Genomic DNA, 25,992 nt, shown 5'->3' with positions numbered 1-25,992 from the left:
AGACTGAATGAATTAAATGAGGTACAATAAGACACTTGATGTAGCAGTCAAGGAGCCCCACTGCCTCTTTGCTGTGCTGCCCTCAAGCCCAGGCTCTGAAGAGAACACATCCAGGGCAAAGCAAGAGATCTGAAAATACACAATATGTTACTATTTACAAGATGACTTGTCATCTTCTCCCAACACTAATTCCCTCCCATCCTTCTCCTCTCAATTTTTTTCCCATCTCTCAGTTGATAAATCTTCAATTCCTTTGACTCTTCCTGGCATGCCCCTTCAACTGCCAGCACTTAAAGCGACAGGATGAAAAACGAAATTATAGATAGAAGGTTCAGGTGAAGTTTGTACTGAGGTTCCTTTTAAACTCTCTATCATTGGTTAGGGAAAAACATTTTTTTCACAATTGTGGAGATTCTGTGACTCATTCACTTTTGTACAAATTCCTTAATGGGATTTTCTCCATCTGCTTATTTGATAAAGATTGTGTTACTTGGGCCAGCTGTTTCATTTTAAAAATGTCTTTCAAAATAGGTTTCTATATTTCTTTGGGAGAAATAAAGTCGAGGGGGATAAAAAAACAAACAGTGAAAGAATACGTTTGCTTTGCAATATCTGCATAAACACCTACCCTCAGTCAGCTATTGAAAATCAGTATACCTATGATACAGAACACAACATGACATTTGTATGTTCGCACATCAAACGCCAACATAAAAGTGCATGCGCAATGTCATTCCAGGAACTTGGCATTTAAGTAGTGCGCGTGTGTCTGTGTGTTTTGCGGAAGTTGAAGTGGGAGATAGCTCCCATTCACTTTTCCAGTCCCTTCGCTGTCAGGGTCAAGCAGGATAAACATGGAAAAGGCTGCGGTTGATTCACAAGACTATCCATATATGTTGGAGACCCCAAAATTCAACCAATGACCCGCGGATGCAACCGCACACAAACCTACACAACACTGTAATGGACTAGGGTGAAAGTAAACATGAGAAGATAAGCAGTGATTCAGAAGGGTCAGCTACACAGTCTAATCTCTTTACATTTTCTCTTTCTTCTGTTGAATTTTTATCTTATCTAAGGAACGTCTTCTCTAAGCATTCCTTCTCAGCCTTCTTCTTTCCCTTTTCTCCCTTTTCCTTTCTCCCTGTCCCTAGGCCTAACAGTAAACAGTGCACAGTTAAAACGACAAAAACACACTATAAGTTGTCATCTGCTGACTCAAACCACTTTAAAGCTGAAATGTTTTGCTGGAAAAGATACTTGCAGCTGTCTAGAGTTGGATAACACATTATGTTCACTCCATTACAAGCACATCATTTACTTCCAATCAATCTTTTGATTTTTAGTTATTCAATCATAACAGTTTGTTATACTTAATTCACGATTAATAAATGTGTTTTGACATCATATTATGCACCTTTTGCACATTTGTTTGATGTATTAAATAACGTTTTATTTAATGTACTTAGATTTTACAATGCTGACTAATTTATCCTCGACTCACTGTTATGTCAGTCCTTTTCATTAGTTAGCTGAAGAAATGTCACATTAGTCAGATGCAGCGGACGGCCCCTGAGGCCTTACCTTCAGATGCTGTTCTTTGCAAATTATTAGGAATAAAAGTAAAATCATACACTGTTGGTGGATGTTTCAGTTTATTTAGAATTCCCCTTCCAACAGAGCACAGGGGCAGTAGTTTGCATTTATCATAGTCCCACCCATTGTTAAGCATTTATCAACTGTACCTTTGTTGATATACTTGATAAATAATAAGTATATACTATTTATAATTTATTAATAAATTGTGGGGGGCGTGGCACAGGAGGTAGAGCAATCGCCTTTTGAAACGAACATCCCTGATTCGATTCCTGGCTCCTCCTTGTGTGTCGAAGTGTTGTTAAGTAAGACACTGAACCCCTTACTCCTCCCCTGGCGCTGGTGGATGTCACCCAACTCCTCACTGTTCATCCATGATAGGTTAATTTCAGAGAACGAATTTCCCCATGGGTATTAATAAAGGATAAATTATTATTAATAATATTATTATTATTTTACAATAAAATACATTTGTGTGTTCATTGTTTTTTTTTTGTTTGATTTTGTTTCTCAATTCAACATGATGCATAATCAGTTATTATAGAATACCTAGCTTTTACTAACTTCATTCCATTCTGAAGCTTGTAACTGGGATTCAGGCTTACTATGTTGAATTCAACCTAGTCAGTTGAAATAATGGGCACCTCACATAAACATTGTGAAGAAAGATAAAGACAACAAAGACAGATAAAGAGGTGCTCGCCTTTTTCTGACAGTAGAGTTGTCAACTGCGGGAGTTTCGAGAGGACACGGGGTGTTTAAAGGGGGTTATGGGTCAGCAAACTGGACAGACACCCTTCCCCCAGGGCACCTACTGATTCACCATGGAGGGTCTCAACACAATAAACAAAAGCGGAGACGTCTGAACAACATGTCAGAGAGCTTTTAATTGCTAATTCTGTTCCCGGTCCTCCCTCAACCAGCCACATATACACTTTACCACCAAGTGTCACACACACCTTATACACTTTTCTAACTACTCTTTCAGTGGCACCGTTTATTTATCAACTTGTATTCCCTTCATAAACTTCATTTTTTTTAATCGCATATATTTTGTTGTCATATTTTTTGCTTTTTTTTTCCCACATAGACGTAATGCTGTCCAAGCTACTTCTCACTATAGTTATTCTTTAACATTAAATCTTCTATATGTTTATTTCTTTTTAGCACTGTCGTAACTGGGTATCAAGTCCAGAACCCCTCGACACACCACTGGACCCCATGCTCCCAGACTGCCCCCGAGTCTCTGCAGGTTGGCACCTATATTGTCTCAACACACTTTTACAGTAATAGCATTAATGTCTAACATCATCATTGCTAACATTTGTTTGTTTTTAACTAAGACTATTTGCTGGCTCATAATTTAACTAATCATGATACACAAGGTAACATGACTTTGTCAATGTTAGCTCAATATTGACAACATATGTCAATTATATGTACCAGTACATGTGAAATGGAAGTAAAAATGTTGAACTATTACAAAACTATCCCAAGGATCACGTTATGTGGGACAGAAGTGCATTTATTTACAGGTATGTTCCCCAAAAATGCCATTCTAAAAATTGTACATTAAATGTGGTAGGTATAGATGCTAAAATGATTTTTGTTCATCCTTCACACACATATTCTGATCATTTTGGTTGACAGTGCAAGGTGGCATCTATCTTTACACATATTGTTCTTGTGGGCTTATTGTAATGGCTGGTGACGTATTGATTGTACTTCCTACTACAACTGACTGAGAAGGGTCACTGCCAGAGAAAGTAAAGCAAGGGAAGAGTAACATTAAAATCACATATACACTGCAACAAAGAGCCCCACAACCACAAACTAAAGAAATAACTGGTTTTATTTTATTTTTATATTTGTATTATTTTTAGCATATTTTAAATTGCATACATTTTCATCATCATATTTGCCCCATGTATTTAATAATCCTCTCATGTGTTGGTTGGCTTCCTTTTTCTGTGCCCTCTGTATGGTTGACTGGCTCTGATGATGTCATTGTCATCATGAGAATTTGTCCTTAATGTAGGATTATGGATGAGCACTGTAATAATCCCAAACATAACCAATGGTAGGATGATGACTGCAGTGTTGCTTGAAGAATGAAACAAAAGACAAGGCTACATGCATGAACACGCAGACAGATACAAAAGGTTAGCCAAGCTATACGTATATTTCCAGATTAGATTCAATTAAGCCCAACTCATATCATTGCTGTATCAGCCAACAATCACCTGATATCAACAAACTGATCAGTTTATGACATAATCATCTCTCCTACACATTTAGTTGGCTCAACTAATTCTTTTTTCTCCATTACCTAATGTCAGTGTGCCCTAACAAAAGACCTGCTTCATTCTGACGTCCCATCCCGCTTGCTCTGCGTGTCCCTTTGCAGCTGACAAAACAATCAGGACCATTCCAGTGGCATTAATGTTAATAGGTAGAACACCTGTTTTAATTTGTTTTCCTTCAAGCATAAAATGTGTTTTGAGCACATATCAAGACAACACACTCCATATTCAATCTTGCATCTTCCATCTACAGGTCCTGCATGTGCACAATGGGATGTATTCGTTCCTTTGTCCCAAGGTGACATCATGGTGAATGTATAGGTCATTTTTCACATGCTTCATATGTCAGAGGAGGCATCTGGAAAACAGCTATCTCTTCTTTAACATTGTAGCATGGTGTTCTCCATGGTGCTGTGAAGGTGGTTGGCTTTGACTTCAACCAGTGAATCAGTTCAAAATGTCAGCTAGCCATCAATATTAAACCCTTGGTACTTTGCAAATTCAAATGCAATTTCTTCAGGGGATGTATTTTTTTCATTGACTGACACTTGAAAATAGGCTGTAAACTTTTAAGCCAACATACAGTATTTTGGTCTACTGAAAGCTAAGAGATGTGAATCTCTGGCTATTTTACATAGCTGCCAACTCTGTCTGTCTCTGGTCTTTTGGTGGCAATATTTGATGTCAAAGGTTTACTCTGTCATTTTTGTATCCTTGTTCCTGGTAAGTCAACAGGCAGCGGCTATTGTTGCGAGAGTCACAACAGAGCACTGGAGGTGACAAGATTGAGAGAAGATTTAGGGGAGGCTGTCAGAGTATCAGTCTCCAGCACTTCTTTTACTCACAAATATAACTTCATTCATCTTTTCTTCTGTCAGTTTATGTGGTGTGTGTGTGGGGGGGGGGGGGGGGTGATTGAGGGGTATATGTCAATCAGTTGATCAGCTGACCATGTGATATCTGAGCTACAAAGAACACCATTTTGCTAATACGTACAGATCTTGTGCATATGGAGACCGACATCACAGTGAGACCCATGGCTCCTCTGTGTAGCCAAACTGAGCGAGGCCCGAGGCAATGGGGCTGCTGTACAAGATGGCATGTGATCAGACATACACACACTTAAGATGTATGACAGCTAACAAAGTATGGATGTCTGCTTGGACATAAGCACTGGGAATGGTCAGACAGCCTAATGGGAATGAAGGACAAGTCATGCCTTTGCTCTTTTTCTGCCTCTGCATCTGTTCCTCTGTGCGCTCCCCGTGTCGCTTACTTGCTTTTGCATCCTTTTCTCCCCTCCTCCACATGCATTTTGCCTCAGTGTGTGGTGCAGTGATGATATGATGATTGTGTTCTCCATGCTGGTAAACTCTTGGCAGAAGGAGTTAGGAAGACGTGGAGCTTGTCTGTTTTTCCTAATCGTCTGTGAAGCAACGCTGGTATACAGTCATGGCACACTGACACGGCAGAAGTGCTCAGAGAAGGATGGAGGATAACCCATTACAGGGGTGTCTGCTTACATCTCCATTTCTGGTGTTAATTCCATTAAAACCTGGACTCAATCCCTTCACATATGACTGGCTTCCCTCCCTCTGACTTTTTTTTCTTTTTTAATTTCCCTGTTTTTTTCTTACTCTCCTGAAGGAATTTATTCTCCCTAGAGGGACATTTTCTGGCTTTGGGCTTTGGTCATGAGCACCTGAAGAAGTTTTAGCATTATTCATTATTTGATACTGAACACAGGCTAAATACAAAGAAAATAAGCAACTAACTTTCCATACAATTTTTCCACTGTTTGAGTATTTCTTAAAGTAACTACAAACAATGATCTTTTCCAATCAATGCACAAACCTTCATACCAGGGGGAAAAACGCATTGCGCAAAAGGGCCAAATCAGAGACAGGCATTTGGAGGGAATACCTAGTCTTCTTTTGTTTTACTCTGTGGGATTTCTCCACTATTCCTTGGTTCATGTATGTCTGGTGGGATTATTGTTTGGTTGCTCACCACAATTTGTTTGGTTGGTCACTAAAGAGCCATCGCAAATGTGTAGGAGGAAAACAAAAAAAATCTACTTAATAGCACTTACACATAAAATTTGCTGTGGGGTGATTATTCATTGTCAAAGCTGATTATTAATTACAAAGGGTGAGTTCTCTGAAGGTAAACACTGATTAATGGCTAACAAAAGTAAGTTAATGTCTTACCTGTGCTTTAATTATATCCCTGCTTTGGTACAAGCATCCTAACACAAGGCTTTAATTAACTCTTAATAGACTGCAGAGGGAGACTCACTTTCATTGTCTTTCACAACGTGGATACTGTAACACGTCTAATTTTTTGATGCATGTTCTTTTCTTGCTCTCATGCAAAGCTTTCCATAGAACAAAATGATATAGTTTGAGGAGGAATATGTGTCCTCAAGTGAAAATTACCTTGATATTAAGTTAAAATGGAAAGAAATTGAGCTTTACCCAATCTTAATGATATAGCAAGAGAAAGTGGCTCAATCTGGCTGTTACAAATTGTCCATACAGTACAAACATTTACATTCTCACACAGCTGACAGACAACTTTTGCAGCATAACTTATATTCTTTATACACACACACAATCACACACATGATTATAGCCAGAACAGTTGTGGACATAATGACTTTTCTAAACCATTTTCACATCAACTGTAACTTTAATGTATCCAGATTTTGGTTGAAGTAGAAGATATTGGAGCATTAAAGCTGAAAGAAATGATTGTGTACTCATTCAAAACTTTGATTTGTCCATTGAATACTGTAATTTTTTTTTTAATTTATTCATTTTTTTATTTTTAATACTTTATCAATACCTCGCAGTAAAATATTCTCTGCCTTTTACCAATTATGGATGAACCATGAGCAGGGGAAGCTACTTGAGTAGCGTCCATGCAGCAGCTAGGGCTGGGGTGGGCAGTTATTTTGACTGCCGGGCCACATTTCTTATTTGATTTTTATGCATGGGCCAACTCGGTATCATGTAAATTGAACAAAAGGAAAATTGAAACAATTACATTTTTTGGCATTTTATTTCAACTTTAAAATCAGTCATGATCATATAAAGGTACCGACGTTATTTGGTATGTAATCATCCATACAAAATTAAACAAAAAGAAAAAATAAGGAGTTTCTAAATTCAATATTGATTGAAATTTCTTACTAAATTTTTCAAAGAAAATAGTTTTGCGGGCCGGATAAAAAAAGGAAAACGGACCGGATATGGTCTGAGCTAGGGCTTCATTGTTTGGCTCTGCAACACTCGGACAAACAAGGAGGATTTCAAGAATCTACCTGCAGTGATCCAAACTGTGGACTGCACAAAGTGTGTAAACATGAGCAATGCTTGGATGTGCTATGAAGACTGATGGGGGAGGGGTGTCAATTAGCTGATTTGGGGAAGTGGAATCTCTTCATTGTGTCTTTACATATTGAACGGAATATGAAACATGTCTCTATCAAAATAAAAAATATACATATATATATATATATATATATATATATATATATATATATATATACATATACACACACACACACTAGTGTATATGCTGTGTATATATTACTGTACTTATAGATATATCCGTGTGAAAATGCACACATTTTGGGAGGACACTTTTTTAAGAGTAAGATGAAGGATCCTATAAAAGCCAGAATGTGGCATCAAGAAGACATGTTCCCAAATAGAAAAGAGCATGCTCTTCAATAAATAAAGAACAAACCCCATGATAATTTCCTGTTCCATCTTGTTGCTCCTATGCTATTACTTATTTTCCCATGAAACAAAATATTTTAGGGGCTTATACTTACAAGAGGGATTTTACTCAAATCCTTCACATTTGATTGGACCGCTAAAAGTCGGAAGTGCTTACGTGGGATTCACGCTGGACATGGAGAACTGATTCTTATTCAAAACAAGCAGGCTGCCCACACAGGGCCTCGCCCCATGTCTCCTCTGCTCTGCCCTCCTCCCATTTTCTCTCTTCAAAAGGACTCCAAGCACTTCTCAGCACGTGATATGGAGCCGCAGGGAAAACCCAACTGTTTGCTCTTGACACCCGCAAAGTTGTGGTTAGCTATAGAAGTCAACCGAAAGATGGACGAGAAACCGCAACCACATTGTTTTGTAAAAGAAAACTTTTTTGCCCACTGTTATCCAAACACACAACTCATCTTTAAATGGCATCATACTCAACTAAATTTAAATTTGATTGGAATCACTTTTAAGAATGATTATAGGTTGAGCAGATAATTAACAATATGATGATGAAAAACTGCATTAATGCTGATCTAGTGTCTCTCTGTATATCTACACATGAAATAAATGTAAAAAAATACTTATATTCAATTGAAGACAGCAATTGGGGAACCTTTTTATTCATTGAACAAGACTTAAACCCTAGCACCTACCAGTTAACTCTCTGTCCTTCTCTCTCCCTCTCTGAGAAATTCAGCAAATCAGCCCCCACTCATTTACACAATAACAAAAAAATATCATATCCTTCTTCATTATGTTCACCCAAATGATGCTTACAACACTTTTGAGTGAATGGCCTGTCTCAATAACTTTAGAACAGAACAATCACAGTTAAAATGGAGATAGATATTTCCTGCCTTTAGACAGCTTTATAGCATTCATTATAACAAAAAACCTTATTGTGCCGTGACAAATTAATTTGCCATCTCTTCACCTTGTGTCTTCTTCTGTTCTGAGGAGTTTAATGGGATAGAATACTGAATACCACAGCGAAAAGGTATAAACATGATACAAACATGTTGAGTTCTATTCCATGGTGACAAGCCAGTCAGTAATTTGCCTTCTCACTGGGACATTGTGTTTGAATCAAACACTTGACTACTTTAATTTACTGCTTTGATTCCCTTCTAGGCAACTGTCCCTGTTTATTGATCAATTCCATCACTTTGATTTTTGTTAGACTAGTATCTCGCCCCAGATCAGAATCATCAAAGATATGCTGACATTGTCAATAGACAAGCCCTTCCTGCAGGACCAAGAGAGGAGTGTTACCCATTTGTTTGTCTATGTACACACACAAAGAAAGAAATGAATTCAATCAATATGTCAAGGTAATAATTGCACAGGCTGGTCACAGTTAAACAATAAATCATTCTTTAGCAGAGATGGGGGGTTCTAGATGCTGATATTTTAGAAGGTCTTTGTAGAGCATAAGGACAATTGGCAATACTATTTTAGGAATCTTTATTCTTGCTTATTATTGAGAATGATAAAGGACTAAAATCTGACTGTTTAACCAGCCGTTGATTCAATCTAACCCCTTCTCAGATCTTTTATCTCACATGTATTTTCTGAATAAGTAAAACCAAGTGATTTATTATATCTTACATGTGACTTGGAAGAAGTGAATAAAATAAAATGAGTGTAGATTTTCATGCTATTCAACAGAGGACTGTGGAAAAAATATGGTAGACCCCAACCCCCAATGGTTTTCCAGCATTTATATTTGCTTTAAGGGAGGGAGATTAACAGCAACAAAGCTGGGGCTTTTCCATGTTTTCAGTTGCTTGAAAATAAAATTAGGGATAGATATTGTTTTCAAATGGTGTTGCCATCATCCTACTGCCATAGATACTTAATATCAAAATTGATGCTGACAAGAGATGAAGACTGATAATCACAATTCACAAAGAATGGCATTGCTTTAATAGCTTAGAATATTTTGATTATGCTTACAAAAGGCAAGTCTGGAAAAAATAGTCTGTGGTCTTCTGTTCACCCCTGCATTAGGTAAACTCTATCCAGGAGGCATTTGTAATCTCTCTTTCTTTCTCACACTCTACCCATCATCCCAAGGAAAGAAAAAAAGGGGGGGAGAAAAAGAAGAGACAAAAAGGGAAAGAGCCTGGCATGCATAAATGAAAGTTCAACAAGGTTCAATGAAACACTTATACAATTTGCTGCAATATAGTGGGGTTTTATAATCTCATTATCATCTTAGTGCCAGATTTGCCCATGAGGGCCGTTCTGTATTCACTCTTATTAGCACCTCAGATTTGTCCATTTGTCCTTCTACTCCCTACCTCACAGCCAATCACTGGAACAGAATCTAAAATAACCCCCCCACTCCCTCCCTCCCTCTCCTCTTTCTTCTTACATTTTTTTTCCATCCTATACCTCCCACTGCCTTGTTTTTTGTTTTTTACTTAATTTTTGCCGTGGGGTGAATATAAAGCATGTTAGCAGACACCCTATTAATAACTGTGTATACTTTTTTAATAAAGTTTTTTTTGAAGTAAACACATCTATATCTATGATGTGCATAATTCAAGCCTATATATTCTAAGCCCTTTATCTTGAGTCCAGCACGAGTGACTTAAGGACATACTCTCAAAAAAATCAATTCCATTCAAGGCACGATTTTTAAATATACATTTTATTATAATTTCAAAAATTATGTTGAAAGTAATGATATTCTTTCCACAAACTCAGAATATTGATGTCTGTTAATTTTGAATGAGTAGCTCCAGTGCAGAGGAGGAAGATTGTTGTGTTAGCTTACTTTCTGTTTTTCAATCTTCTTTCATGAGCAGGGCACAGCTCTTTGCTCTCTGAGAACTCAGGGTCAGATGGGGGAGCTAACGTACAGAATACAGTAAAGCAGGCCACAAGCTGCTATGGACTCCCCAAGCCTCTTAGCTCGTGTGGGTAGTGTCCATCCCTGGTCACTCAGAGGGCATCCCCAGATTAGTGTTTTACAGACATGGATCTCATTTGCCCATATGGCCTCTTCTCATTGAGATGATATAGGCTCTAATCTGCCCTGCCTTTAGAAACCTGACCTCAACATGTGGCAGACTACCTAGAAAAAGAATGCACAAACCATAAATATATCACATTTGATTGCAAAGTAATTGCAGTAAAGCTATGAAGCAAAATTTAGGGGAAGCGTTTTGTCTCCAATCACTCTTTACCCGATTTACATTGTGCTCTCATCAAAAAGCAAAGAAAAAACTTCCTGGGATTGTTTGCCTGTACACTGGTTGTGGGAGCAATCGGCGGAGTGGAATTAATCCAATAAGCCTCAGTGGGTCACAGCAAATCCTAAGCAGTGCTAGCATTATAACTCATAGGAATCACCTTCATCCTATAGTCTCCAAGTGTCATCCCACCCACATTAGCAAGGCATAAGATGCCACCCAGCAAGTGTCACAGTCCTGTTATTCAGGTTACAATACCTCAATGATGATAATGGCATTGACCTCACCAGTGCAAGATGGGAGAATAACCAACATGAAATAAAATCCCAAGTACTCCCACTTATATCTCAAAATTTGTTCTTGACTGATCAAGCTTTTCTTGACAATACATGTTATTAAATCATGCAGTCATTATCTCTGGAATATGTAATCCCATTTTAGTCTTTAATTTAAATGTTTTGACTGTTCATGTAGTCTTTGTCACAGGTGCGACCGCTAGGTGAAATTAGTTGCTGGGATAAAGTAGATTAGCACAGAGAGGTTAATCTATCAGGTAATCATGTAAGAGTGTCACCATTAATCCTCTAAAGTTCACAGTGCCTCACCACCACAAAAAAAGAGACATTTAGAAAGAAAGCTTTAACTTGTTGCCTCTTGGAACATTTTTTTGGGATAACTTGTTCATTAATGTATAATAAAAGTTTAATTTTGATGTTACTTTTCGTTTCTTTTTGTAATCTGTTCACAAGATTGCACACAGTTTTTCCTCTTACTATACCCAATTGCTGAGAGTTCATGCCAACACCCAGCATCAGGCAGATCCGTTTGTGTTTTATGCACTGATGTGTGTAACAGCAAAGGCTAGAAATATTTCTTCTCTAGAATAAAATACCCCTCTTCAGAAAACAGGTAACCAGGTCCATGTTTGATATGATTGTTATGAATCAATAAAATAGAAAATATCCAAGGAATTAGGATATATTTTGGTTTCACCTATTTGCAATGACATATACATTTGAGGGAGGAATCCTCCTTGGAATTAATTATATTTATTTATTTATTATTTGTATTTGTCATTTTTTCTGCCATCTTTTATATAATTATTCAGTCTAAATGGTAGATTCCACAACCAACAGGGCTTTCAATATGTTGTGTGACCCAGGATTATTCCATGTGCTTATTACAGACAGATAAAAAAAAAAACAATTTTAACCAGCAAGACAGGAGACAAACAACCCATGAAAATTATTTCCACCCGTATTCGAGAAATGTTGCAATTAGAGAAAGATTTTTTTCCCTGAACGAAGTAAGGAGTAAGGGTTAATAATCAAAGCTTGTTTGTGGCCTAGGAAGCGGCAATTATAAAGTGCTTGGAGAGTTGTTGTGCTTATTGTGCCTTGGAGTAATGAGATAGACTATACTGTTCTCTCACTAAAACTATGGCTTCAAATCCTCAAGTGTTTTTTTTTTTTGCTGTTTTTTTTCTCCCTAACCATATTGTTTATCCACCAACATCCTCTGACTGTCACTGGCTTGTCACTGTTCTAGGCACCTTGAGTTGACCTTTAAACTGTGTCAGCTGACTTTTCAACACTCAAAACAGTCCGACAATAAATGCAGCATCTTGTATTTTCCTATGTTGAAGCTGTTAAATTTAATTTAGATCACTCAGTTCCACTGCTTCCATGTCTGTAGTGTTTGTTCACCACTGAAGTGATTCTTCTGTTAATATAGCTTGGCAAAATCAGTCAACACCTGAGCGACAGTTGGTATGTCCTTCTATTTTACATGATTTACAACACTAACATGTCTTCCACATTTTCCCAGATGATTGCAGTTGTGCTTCATAGGTGAACCAGAGACCAAGAAATATTAAACTTCGCCACCACCTCCTTAGTCAAACGATATGCGTTCTAACATACTCCAACACATTTGGGTCTACAGAGATTTACCCAAGCAAACTTAAGTATATATGTGCAGCACACACACTGATAATCATAGACAAGTAGCACAGAGGGTTGGTTGGTAATGAAAGCTTTAGAACATCCTGGAAATACATTGGCTATGCATAGCGAGTTTCTTTCCCTAGAAACTGATGTTAAAACAGCTGACAACTCTGTGTCCGTCCATGCAACAATTAACTTGGCTTGCTCGGATCCTAACAGGCTTTCCAACCATTAAGTGAACTGTCACTTGTCATTTACTTGGAAAGGGGTGGGGTCAGAATTCTGAGATGCAGAACCCAAATCCAATCATATAGCTATTTTAATCCCACTTAATTTACTGTATTTTTCTTTCAGAGTGAATGCTTGTTGATCTTCTGATTTGACACAGCAAAGCTTCCTTTTCCCCCCAACTTTGCCCTTAGAGTAACATGTGACCAGATTACAGAAAAAGTAAATCTTGAACAAAAGAGGTGGATTGCCAAGAGCAGAGTGAACAAAGGATGCTCGCACTTTGTTTGAGACACTTCATGAGTGCTAAGTGAGGTTGGCACCAGCTGTTAGAGCAGAGTCGAGGAGAATTGGGGGGAGGTGAATTGTGTTTGGCACCAGGCAGCTATCAGCCAGTAATTAGTATAGCTAACATCCCAGATGAAGGAGTCAAGTCTAGGTCAGGGTAAAAAACTTCAAGGGTCTTAACGGGTAAGGATCAGAGGTCAAGCCATGCCCCCTCCCCTTGCTGTACATAAGCTCATGCCGTGCATGCTCAGATTTGCTGAAATCTGTATTGAACTTTGACCATGAGGTGTCGCAGCCAGTCACATGTCAGGCTGGCTCCTGTGGACCGTTCTGGATGTATTCAAGTTAGATTATCTGAGTTGTTCCTACCGAAGGCCTGACCAACTTGACCCAACACAGAGCTTTATTCTTATACTCGATGAGCCTTTTGACATAAATTTTACATTACAGCTTAAACCCATGCTTGGCATTCCTGCCCTGCCTAGCCCCAGGATCAACCTTTTCCTATCACACAGACAGGCTCTTTAACCACTCAACAGAGGCATGCATGCATGCTCGTGTGAATGAAAGGATAGATGAGTGAGAAATTGATTGTTTTGTAGAGCAGTTGTTGAAATCACCCTGTAATCTTTCATTCATGGCAAGATTGTTGTGAATTACATATTTGAATGTAGGTTGTGTATGGATGGACGGATAGAGGGATCATCATAGTCATAGCTGGTTCCTTAAAAGACCTTTAATCCTCTAATGCAACCATAATCTCTTTTAATACATTCAATATTAGTTTACAAATCACATGATAATAAAGTGATATGAAAGTGTTTCTTTTGAATGACAGGCTACACGAAGGATTTAACAGTAGGATTTAATCTTAGTTGACACTCTATATTTGTCATGTTGTCCATGGCAAAGGGTTTAAGTCTGATGGTGGATGGTGGCACGTAACCTCCAAACAGTGGGGGCATAAACAAATCGCATTTTAGATTATATGAAAACAGATCTTTAAACTTAATCAATAACTAGAACTGTAACAAATATATGTGTTTGTGTGTGTGTGTGTGTGTGTGTGTGTGTGTGTGTGTATGTGTGTGTGTGTTTGTGTGTGCGTTTGTGTGCGCGTGTATGTGTGTGTTTTAAAACAAAAGATGTGATATATATATTTGAATAACACATACTTTCTTTGAATAACTTATTTTGGGGGTTCAGAAAAAAGGTTCAGACACTATGAACTGTAGTGCATTTCATTCAGCCTGTGTGCTATTTGCGTTGCTTTTCATCTCTTGAATACTGGCCTAGTTTCAGAATCTTTTTTATTTATTTATTTATTTATTTATCTATTTCAAAACAAAAGCTTAGCTTTGGTGCACAAATGAGACAGCCATTAGATCATTGCACTGTATGTCTGAACCCTGACCAACTAAGCCTCTGAACCTCCCCCCCCTCTAAAACCTCTAACCCACCCCACACTGCCCTGCCCCATCCCATGTCCCTTCTAGGAAATGATATTATGGTGTTTGCATCATCCTCATTGCCTTCCTCCATACTGTAATCCTATTTGCTCTGTCATGTGTTGGTTTTTCACAGATGGGGTGTGTGTGTGTGTGTGTGTGTGTGTGTGTGTGTGTGTGTGTGTGTGTGTGTGTGTGTGTGTGTGTGTGTGTGTGTGTGTGTGTTTTCCCTCTGTCCTGGGGGATGGGGTGTATGACACCAAGCTCATTCACAGCTGTTTGAACCTGCTTACTGCCCTCATTGTCTCTCCCAGACATGGAAGAGATGGTGGTCCTGCAAAAACATACACATGGCCATGACCACCCTCTCAGTTAGGTGATGAAAGCTAAGAGTGTTGTATTTTGCCAGATATCTTCACTCCTCTGCCCTTCATTGTCATCACATTCAATGTCATATCCATGTCAAATCATCACTGTGCTTGCTTTAATGAAAATGTTTAGCTGAATGACTGAACGATTGACTGAATGGTGAGGAGGGGGATTTGGAGAATGGGATTTGTGGAGAACGTGGTGGTAAGTTCCCACTCTCTGTTGAGCCTTGAGCAGAAAGAGAGAAAGCACAGCAGGGTGAGAGGTTCCTGGCAGTGTTCCAGCAGTTGCATCCACATTTAGTTCCAGCTGAGTGCCCATAGCAGGCATAGCAGCAGTGACTTTACTCTGACCTCTCAACCAAGAACCACAACTTGCCTATTTCCACTTCTTCGTTTGATTTATCTGCTTCTTTGCATTCCATTTGTTTCCTCTTCTTTGTATTTTGGAAATGGCTTCATGACTTTCAAAACAAAGACGTTTTGAAATCGTCAAAGATTCAACAGGCTATTACCATGCAGTTTTTTTCATATTCTCCTTGTTTTCTCTTAATGCGAAAAACCAACAGGTGGTTGAATGCTGTATTGTTTCAGTTTAATTGAGCAGCAAATCTTATCCAAAACAACTTTCTTCCTTAATTCGGAAAAAACAAGCAAGAATCTAATTAGCAAAAAGATAATTTTTCATTACACATATGTACTTAATAGTACTAAATTGAAAGTTTATACTGTATGGTCTAGTTGTTACCTAAAAACTGATTAAATTCATTTTATATCAATATCAAAGATCATTCAGCTGGACTTATTTACCCTTAGTACTCCTATGATACCAAATCATAATTGCAGTGTTTTACTCATGATCCACGCTGTTGAAGTTGATAAGCATTTAAGTGCGGACTTTACTGTAATTCACTTTGTATCATTGAAAATAAACGGTTTGAGGATTTCTTAATACAATACAAAAGGACAAGTAATTTGAAATTGAGTTTTGCAAGCATCCTGAAAGCCTATACCTGTTTACCTGTGTACCTGTGCTTTTTCAAAGACAGCGTACATGCTTTGCATTTTGCCAATCTGGCCAGGGTCAATGTCTGTGATGAAAATGGTTGCAAACAAGCAGATTTTTGAAGTTCTAATGAACAGCATTTGTATTGCTCACCAAGGGAAATGCCTGTATGATGCATGAGTAATTTGATGACATGGACTTAATTTGGGGTTATTAGAGGTGAGCTATTTGAGGATGGTGAGAAGATATGTGTGTTCAGAGTTTGTCCAAAGCTAGAAAGTTGGATTAAGATTGAGTACTGACCAGATAAAGGGCCTGGTAACTGAGCTGCACATGCTTGGATTAAAGTGTTAAAGGCGCGGGATTGGTCACTACTGCAAGGTCGGCCATACTTAAGCTTGTGCCAGTCAATAAGCTATTATAGCCATAGAAATCACGGCCAAATCAGAGACTTTACATATTGATATTACATTCCTCTTTTGCCACTTGGGTATGGATCATAATTGGGAGACAGTAACAACAGACATCATGTTTCCCCGCTCAACATCCCAGGAGAAGACATGATTATATGTGTATTGAAGTTTTTGCGAAGAGAATACATGGATTCATATTTAGTTTTAACTTTTCTCTTTTTGACTCCAACACACTGCTGTCCACTAGCGTGTTCACTTTTTTCTTCCTTTACCAGGATAGCAATCCTACCAACTCACTTACTGTCAGTGACATTGGGATGCAACCAGCAGGCTTGTATCTGGATGATGTAATTTGGGCTAAAGGCTATGTAAACATGGCTGTGACCTTGGTTTTAGATTGTGTATAGAGCTCAGTTTGCGAACACAGGCGAGGATTGTGTGGGACTGAGAGCATCGTGCCCTGCCCATATTTGCTGCATGTCTATAGTTGACTGACTTGTATGATAACCTCCTTCTGTAATTTTTCCTCATTGTTTGAGCTTTCCTCACCTTCTACTCCACCCCCTTGTTTTTGGTATTGGTCTTCTTTCTTTGATATTGGTCTTCATCTCTTTTCTCTTTCCCAGCTCTGTATCTTTGCCAATCTTGTCCAACATCTACCCCCATTGTCTATCTCATTGCATTTGTGTTAGTCTATTTTATCATTTGTCCTATGTTACTCTTCATCAGCTCCAAAGGTCAATGCAAGCAAACACTGGCTGACAGCCCAGACATCACAGAGCTATTGATCTGGTTTGGTTGGAGAGGTGATGGGTCTCCTGGTGGGTCTCGAGAAGGGTTATGACCTCCAGGTCTAGACTGCATCATTTTGACTTCTCCTATTGGGTAAGGTTAGAAATAATACAGTATCAGGTCAACCAGCTGAAAATGTTTGAATTTAGCAGGTTTGTAATTAAAGGATTGCAAAATGTGATCAAGACATGTATAATCTACTGATAAATGTTGAGGGTAAGCATTTTATTTTTAAAGATTGCATGTACTATTTCTTAACTTCATTGAAGGAGAAGGGATGCATATTTGAATAAAATATAATGCTGGGAGAAAAAAATATGTCTTTATTGTGAGAGCCCTATGGTTTCTAAGACCTTTTTGTTAATGTGCACAGTCTCTGCTCCCATGTATAAAGGTGTACAGTCTACAGGCTTTGTGAGATTGCTCAAGTTCACATGGTCACAGGGTACATTTGTGAATGTGTTTACACTGTAAATTCTGTCAAACAAACAAACAAACAGATATATATATATATATATACATATATATATATATATATATATATACATATATATATATATATATTATGTTGGTGTGCCGTGTATAGAGTTGAAGTTGGTGGAGCATCAGCTGGCCTTTGCAGTCAGTTTTTTTTGCGCCATACAACAGGCTTTGAGAATGAATGGGTATAGAGTAGAGTACAGACTTCGCACGTCTCCCTCTGACCTTTTACTTTAGGATATGTTAGTGAAATTCATAGCATAGATTTATGGCTTTCTTGTTTTAGCGTACGCATCATACACTTGTAATCTATGTACTTCAAGTTTTAAGGAGACACTGGCAACCTTAGGAAACCTTTTAGTAATAGGCTGTACGTGTTTATCTGCATTTGATGTTTCAAAAATATATGCTCCTGGCAGGATTAGAACATAACATCAGGGCCTCTCAGTGACCAACTGGAGACAGCAAATTATTCAGATACTCTGTGTTGCTCTGATGATATTTTAGAACACACAGATTTGTTCCACCAAGTTCTGTGTGCAATGACTTGCAGATGGGCAGTGATTAATCAGAGGTAACTGTGAAGTAGTTTGCAATTAGCCTGGAAAGCTCTGAGGCATGCTAATTGAATCAGAAAATTAGCGACAGCTCTGTACTCAGCTGTAATAGGCTAGCTGTTGCTTGTAGCAGGTGCTAGCCCACTCAGCTGTGGAACAAGGTATTTAAGTCACATTAGCAGTAGTAAAAATATTCCTTGATATGGAACAGTTAGATTTTCTGCTCCTTTTCACACCCCAAGTCACTAGAAACTGCAGAACAAACAGGCAGTATGTGAGTCAGCTCAATTGGCTCGCTGCACAAGCAAAATACCACCACCACAACTGTGACACAAATATCAGAATTTCAACTGCAACTGTGCCCAGTAAGTACAGTTCTCTAAAGCAAGAAAGTGTGTTGCCAGGCAGCTGTGGTGACATCGAAGTAAGAGACCTAATCAGCTGAGCTTTGATTAAGTCAGCTCGTCTTTCCATTTTGGGTGAACACTTGTCTGCAAATAAACTTACACAAGGAATCAACCTGTTACTGGATACAAAAATATATTTTATGATATTTCATATTAATATCATTTGGATAAAATGGTTTATTTAGGTATTTGAGCAACAATGAAACAAAAAAAGTATGCTTGCATTGTGATTGTAAACATTGATCTGTTTTATTCAGTTCTCTCTATTGGTTTCCCTTCCTTCTATCATCTTTGCTCTCCTCACCTGCACTTCCATCGTCTTCTCCCTCCACCCCTTTCCTCTTCCTCCTTCACGGAGCCTCCCCAGGGCTCCCGTTTGATGACATATCTCACTGACACAACATGAAAAACTGGTGGGGAATTAAAAATTGATCACTTTTGAGCACAGGGCTTCTGCCTCTGCTCATTGGCAACGAGAGAGACAGAGATAGAGTTGCTTATTTGGGAAGCTTGTGCAAGTTTAAGTTGTTTCAGGGTCTCCGTAAAGTTAGACTCAGAAAAAAAGAGCGCAGAAGCTGAAGAACAAGGCAAAGAGAAATGTGCAAGAAGAAGAGTGTAAAGTAGCTGTAGAGCATTCCCCTGGCTGACTGTTTTGTAGTTCTGCTTTTAAAGTATTCTCTGTGCCACACATATAGAAGGAGCAGAGGCCACGACAGGGAATGGAGGGCATAAAAGATGTTTGTATACGTTAGTATAGTGTGACACATCCCCTTCTTTGGCTGTTGGGACCCCCAGTTCTCCTCAGCATTCCAGTGCTGCCTTGGCTCTCCTACTCTGATATCTTCATCAAACACACCTGTCTACAAATATATTTGCTTATGCTCACACATAAACAGGCACAAATACGCCTTCTACTGAGCTTCACAGTCACTCAGTGCATGTAAGTGTGCACAGATTCATGATAATACCAACCTGCTTACATTCCAGTCGATGCTACTCAAGTTTACAACTCTGCACAAACATACTCACTGAAGACAGGGGTTTTTTTAATAAGTAGGTTTCATCTCCTGTTTACATGGAGGTTGTCATTTTTGTGTGTTTTTTTTCTCTTTTTATGTGTAACGGTAACGACCGATTCTGAATTGGGAAAGGGTGGATTTTATTCTTAATAATTTTCCACAATCCCACTACATACTCAAGCTTTACATCATTTGCACCTAATGTATGCACATGTAAATACAACAATGCTCTCTTCGGGGAGACATAAAATAGGTTTAGGGTTGGGAAATGCATTTAAACTACATTGGGTGACTATACATGGAAATAGCTAGATGTACAACATATTCAACATCATCATATATTTATGTGATTGGTGATTAATTTAATGACCTTGACTTCTTTTTCATGAAAAAGAAGGATCATGATTGATGTGGGAAAACAGCTTCATTGAATCAAATCAGCAGCCTGATCCCATAGAAAGTCGTCCATTTGAAAATATTTTCAGAAGTGGCGCATGCATTTTATTGCAAATCATGTTCTGACACTAATCTGAACTCTGTACTATTCACCCCACTAAAATTAGTGAAGAGAGCCTCACTCCCCTAAAGACTATTTTTTTTTATCTCTGCACCACTCTCCTCCTGTACTTTTTACTTTTCTCTTCCCTGCTGAGAAGATATAAGCACTCCTACTCTTCAACTGTGGATTATTTCCACTGAGGTAACAGTAAGTTTTGCTTGATCAGCTTTTAGTTAAGAAACTCTGGCACCTGCTGTGTAATAGGCCCCAAGGCACAGTGAAGCACTACAACTTAACTTTTACTTTCTGTGTTTACCACAACTATCCGGTCATTCAATGTATGAAATACCGTCAACTAGGTGCTGTATGATTGTTGGAACTGTATGATAGCTAATCAATGATATAACTTTTGTTCACTCTATAATTTCTACTGGCATAGGTAATGCAGTCAAATCAAATTGTATTGTTCCAGCAAACTTAACTGAAAGAAAACAAATCCTCTGGCCATGTGTCATCCCTATAAAACTACATTTCAGTCATCCATGGTCTCCGCAGTATATTCCAACAGCCGTTTGTTAAACAATTTCAAATCTCAACACTAACTCTAGCCTATTCATGCTGTAAAGCCCACTCTATCCTTCGATCCTTCCTCTGTCCCACATCTGATCCCATTTCACAGTGGAACCATCAGGAGCTTATCCCAATCTGAGCCTTGGCTTGGGGCCCAAAACCGTACAGGGCTTGCCTGAAGCTGTGAACTTTCAGCCTTTCCCTCAGCACCCTTCGCACTCTAGTCAGCTGGCTCCCACTTTACATGGTCTTCTGCCTATTTTAGGAGGGTTTTTGATTGGAGCTTTGATATGCTGTGGATGCTCTTATGCGCAGTTTACAGGGAATGTCTAAACACTCTTTGGGTCTTGAGTACAGTTCAACAATGACATAAACTCCGTGCTATAATCCAGACACAGGCCGACACACCAGCCTGCCACTTGGCTAAGCAGCAAGCCAGTTAGCTAGCCATCCGGGTAATAACAAGCTGTCAGTCAAATAGCCGTCACTTATTATCGCCTATTATTATCTTTCAAAGTTGGGCTAACTTGGCTTGCTTTAGTCTGTCTATTCTACCTCTCTTTCTGTCTCACATTCTCCATTCGAGTTATGTTTCCTCCATATTAGGAATTACATTAATGAGATTGGGTTTCGAAACAACATAACTCAGTCAATGGTTTTGCATGTCCCTGGCTAAGCAGGACTTTCTTTTGTAGTTACAACCCTTATCTGACAGTCAAAGGTCATTATAGCATCATAATGAAGGAAAGTGTTTACGTAGGCATGGTCAAAATGATTACAATTTGTTTTAAATGTCCTTTAGATAATGGCTGAAGCTGTGCCTAGGATGTTGAAAGTATAATTCATAAAATTAAACTAAGACATACAGCATCTGCATTGCCTGTGCATGAATGGTTATCACTTTCCATTTTGGTGCAAATGGAACGCGTAGGACCTGATTTAGTCGGACATCAGAAATCAGCGTACAATACTGTTAGCTGTAAAAGAAAACTGAATGGATAAATACAATACCTATGTACAAATAAGGAATTTTAATGCCATACCAAAATACATAGGAGGGCATCTTCTGGGATTCAGAAATTAGTATACTTTTTAGCCCTGTTCCTGAGATGAGAACATTTAAGTTAAATGATCATGCCAGGGCTTTGCACTAGAATGAAGGTTTGGATTCCACCTTTCTAGTGTCGAGAATAATTTTTACTATATATCTATAAGTACAGTAGAAGTTGTCTGCATTTTCTTCTTTCAATAGCAGTTAAACTGAGGCTTTTAAATCTTATTGCAAAAAAACTTGTGAACAAAAAGTATTAATTTGAGCAGTCTGTGGTTTATACCTTTTTGTCATGAAGGAGTTATCTTGATTCCACTGGGTAAAATCCAACCTCCCCTATGTAGGAGGGTAAGGGTGATTAGCTCACCTCTAGGTCTCCAAAGGCTATACAAAGGCTAAAACATAACCAGCTTGACAGCTGAGGCACCCACTCAAGATCCTTCTCAGATGCTATACTCTGTCCAGTTGGCCATTCCTAGTCGACCTTGGAGTTTGTAAATCTTAAAGTTGCAGAATACATGACTTGCTTACTATGCTTTTTGTAATAAAGCAACATGCGTTGAAGTGCTTGAGTTGAGTGCTTTTCCAATAAAGAAATAAAAAAAGTGTTATAAATCCTATTTAAAGCCTGATTATTACAAACAGTTATACTTTCGTAAACAAATTTCAGAGTTCCAAAAGACTTAGATTGACAAGATTTAGATGCATAAAGGTAGTTTTTCTCTGTTGGCCAAGGGGGGATAGTCATGGGTCATGTCCACAATGTTGGTCATACTGATAGTGAATATTTATGACCCTGTCTGTCTGTGCAGATGGGCAGTGCTTCAATCTCCAAACCCACTATATTTACCCCTTACACTGAGGAGAAATCACTTTATTCATCACATTCAGTTTTTCACAAAGCGCAACGTCAGCTAAATTTGAGCCATGCATTTTTCCGATCATGACTGAACAATGAGCGGAAGGCAGCACCAGAGGAGCAGTTAGCGGTTCAGTGCCTTGCTCAGTGACACTTCAACAACCTAGGAACAGCTGGGAATCAAACCAGAAATGTTCAGTACCAAGGACAACCTGTCCTACCCCCTGTGCCACGCTGATATCACCTCTAAATTGTGGTCCCTGGGGAAAGGAAGGAGAAAAAGAAAAGCAAGGCAGGAGGAGTCAGGAAAGAATTTAGCAAGGGTTTATGACACTGTTGGCTTTTTGCTTTTTATTTTTTCCTTTGAGGATATATTCATATACATTTGTATCTCATTAATGGACAATTATATATATGTATATTAGTGTGTGTGTGTGTGTGTGTGTGTGTGTGTGTGTGTGTGTGTGTGTGTGTGTGTGTGTGTGTGTGTGTGTGTGTGTGTGTGTGTGTGTGTGTTTGGTCATGATCCTGCTGATACACATCCTCTTTAAAGGAAGAGGAACTCATCACACTACAAATGACCCTTCTGGATGGTGATGGCCCTTTTAACTACAGCACCCTGATGCAATCTGCTGTAAATACATTAAAACAAGCTGCAGAGGTGGTTTTCCATCCTCTTTTTGCCTCTTCTCTCCATATCTTTGTCCATCACAATTTAACTTTATTCTTCTCTTGTGTTTGTTTTCCATTTGGCTGTCTCATTTGCATTGTATTTTTTTCAACATATTTCTTACAATCTTTCTACATTTTTGAGGGGGTGGGGATGTATCATGTTTCTGTTATCCCATTTCTTCTTTGCCATCAAAATCTGAAAATAATTCACGCAGACAGTCCACTGACTCTAACCTCTGATTTACCCCAACTGCTTAGCAATACTGCTTCTTACCCATCTTTATAACAAGACCCACCCATCAACGCCCCACCATGGCTAGCCATAAGTCTTAGCCCAAACCTGCCTGGGGGTTGTAGGGAGTGCCAAAGGTGCAGTGAGTGACGTGGCACTCTGGCTGACCCCTGGTAGCTTGGCAGGACTGCCTCCCTAATGAGATTAACTGGGTAATGCCGACTCTGTGTCTGTTTCTCCTGCCGCCCAGTCCAGCCCACCCCGGGGCTCTTTATTTAGCCAGCAGCAGGACCGGGTGTGCCAGCATTTACAGGTCGAGGGCAGGACAGGACCCACAAGCCCAAAGTCCCCCATTTTCCCCTCTCTACAACATGATCTACCTGAGCTGCTGAGTGTTAGCATGGAGGCCTGACTTAATGTAATACTATAATGTCTTTGTTTCACAATTTGGCGAGGAGTCAAATTGCATGTATATGCACAATTTTCTTCATGTTCTCCATCCAAGAATAACTGTATATTTTTAGGACTGTCACCAAAATGACTTTATAAAACTACTTTTCCCTCTATTTTTTTGGCATCCTGATTACTGTGCCTACAGGTGAGAGCGGGATTCAGTAATGCTGTACATTGGCCAAACAGCATAAATTTAAAACTCCTTATGTGTACATTAGCACAGGTTAAATAAACAATGTGGATTACACTTGTGCTTTTTGGCACGGTGAAGTAAATCCAGTGTTCTACAAAGTATACCTAGTAATATACCACTTCAACAAAAAGAAGATGCTCCATATGCACAGAAGAGATTGTCATATAAGATTCATGAATGTGCTTAATGATAGAATGTCATTTGTTGCATATAATACCTGTCAAAGTTTATCTGAATAATGAAAGTATTCAGAACTTGTCTCCTGACTGGCTTTCAAATTTCCTTCAGTATGTATGGTATATTAATACTCAGTATCATTGGGTAGTCATCACCTGTCCTTTGTGGTAAGGACCTATACTGCGTGCAAAATTATTAGGCAAGTTGTATTTTTGAGGATTCATTTTTGTTTTGTTTTTGTTTTGCTCTTAGTCAATCCAAAATGTTAACAAACCGTCAAATCTGAACATTTAAGAAATAACCGTGAAGTTTTTGCTCTCTTAGGATAATATCTAAATATACACCATTATTAGGCATCTATTAGTGTGCAGAATTATTATGCAACTAAATTAGAAACAAAGACTTTCCCATCTCACTTGTTTATTTTCAGCTGTTAAAGTGAGAATAATAAACAAACTCAAAAATTTACAAATTAACATTTCGTAAATTTAAAAGAAAAAAAACCTTGGTGGCCAATATAGCCACCCTTCTTTTCGAGCCTTCCATTCATGGAGTCAGTCAGTTTGTTGATCTGGTCAGAATCAACTTTTTGTGCAGCTGCAACCACAGCCTCCCAGACACTGTTCAGAGAGGTGTACTGTTTACCTCCACTGTAAATTTCCTGCATTAGAAGGGCCCAAAAGTTCTCAAGAAGGTTTTAGCCAGGTGAAGAAGGGGGCCATTTCATTAGTTTTTCATCTTTAAGGCTTTTACTGGCCAGCCATGCAGTGTAGTGCTTTGATGCATGTGATAGAGTGTTGTCTTGCATAAAAATCAAAGGAAAGACTTTTTCCTATACCACTGCTTGATGAAAGTGTCTTCTAAAAATTGGCAGTAGGTCTCTGAGTTGATTTTGAGTCAATTTTCAACCCAAAAAGGTCCAACAAGCTCATCTTTAATAATACCCGCCCATACCAGTACCCCACCTCCACCTTGCTGCCATCAGTGTCGAAGTGGAGCTCTGTGACCGTTACTGATCCAACCACGGGCCCACCCATCTGGTGCGTCAACAGTCACTCTCATCTCAGTCCATAAAACATTTGAAAAATCTGTCTTCAGATATTTCTTGGCCCATTCTTGATGTTTCAACTTATTTGTCTTGTTCAGAGGTGGTCGGGTTTCGGCCTTTTTTTACCTTGGCCATGTCTCTGAGAACTGAACATCTTGTACTTTTCGACACGCCAGGTAGGTTGCAGTTGTGGAATATGGCAACACTGGAGGATAATGGGTTCCTGTTACCTTCATGTTTGATTCTTCTCAAATCTTTGCTGGTTAATCACATCTTTTCTTCCTGACTTGTTTCTTGCAATCCTGTTGACTATTTGCAACAAAATGTTAGATGGTTTTGTGGTCATGCCTCAGTATCTTTTATAATATTAATATTTTAAGAGTGCTACATCCCTCTGAA

The 25,992-nt window shown here is 38.7% G+C and overlaps 1 protein-coding gene across 3 annotated transcripts in view; it reads left to right on the top strand.

The window, feature by feature from the left end:
• Nucleotides 1–25,992, top strand: part of arb2a (ARB2 cotranscriptional regulator A) — a 156,573-nt gene that overhangs the window by 112,248 nt on the left and 18,333 nt on the right. For all 3 annotated transcript variants that reach the window (XM_086174259.1, XM_086174260.1, XM_086174261.1), the window contains exon 10: nucleotides 2,764–2,848. In XM_086174259.1, the coding sequence (XP_086030385.1) occupies nucleotides 2,764–2,848 (85 nt within the window). The remainder of the gene's footprint in view (nucleotides 1–2,763; nucleotides 2,849–25,992) is intronic.

The sequence above is a fragment of the Fistularia commersonii genome, chromosome 26 (genome assembly GCF_037954325.1).
Source record: "Fistularia commersonii isolate RoL2024-O1a breed Wild chromosome 26, RoL_Fcom_v1.0, whole genome shotgun sequence".
Classification (NCBI taxonomy): Eukaryota; Metazoa; Chordata; class Actinopteri; order Syngnathiformes; family Fistulariidae; genus Fistularia; species Fistularia commersonii.
Note: the sequence above shows the minus strand (reverse complement) of the source record. Positions and strands in the feature narration are given on the sequence as shown.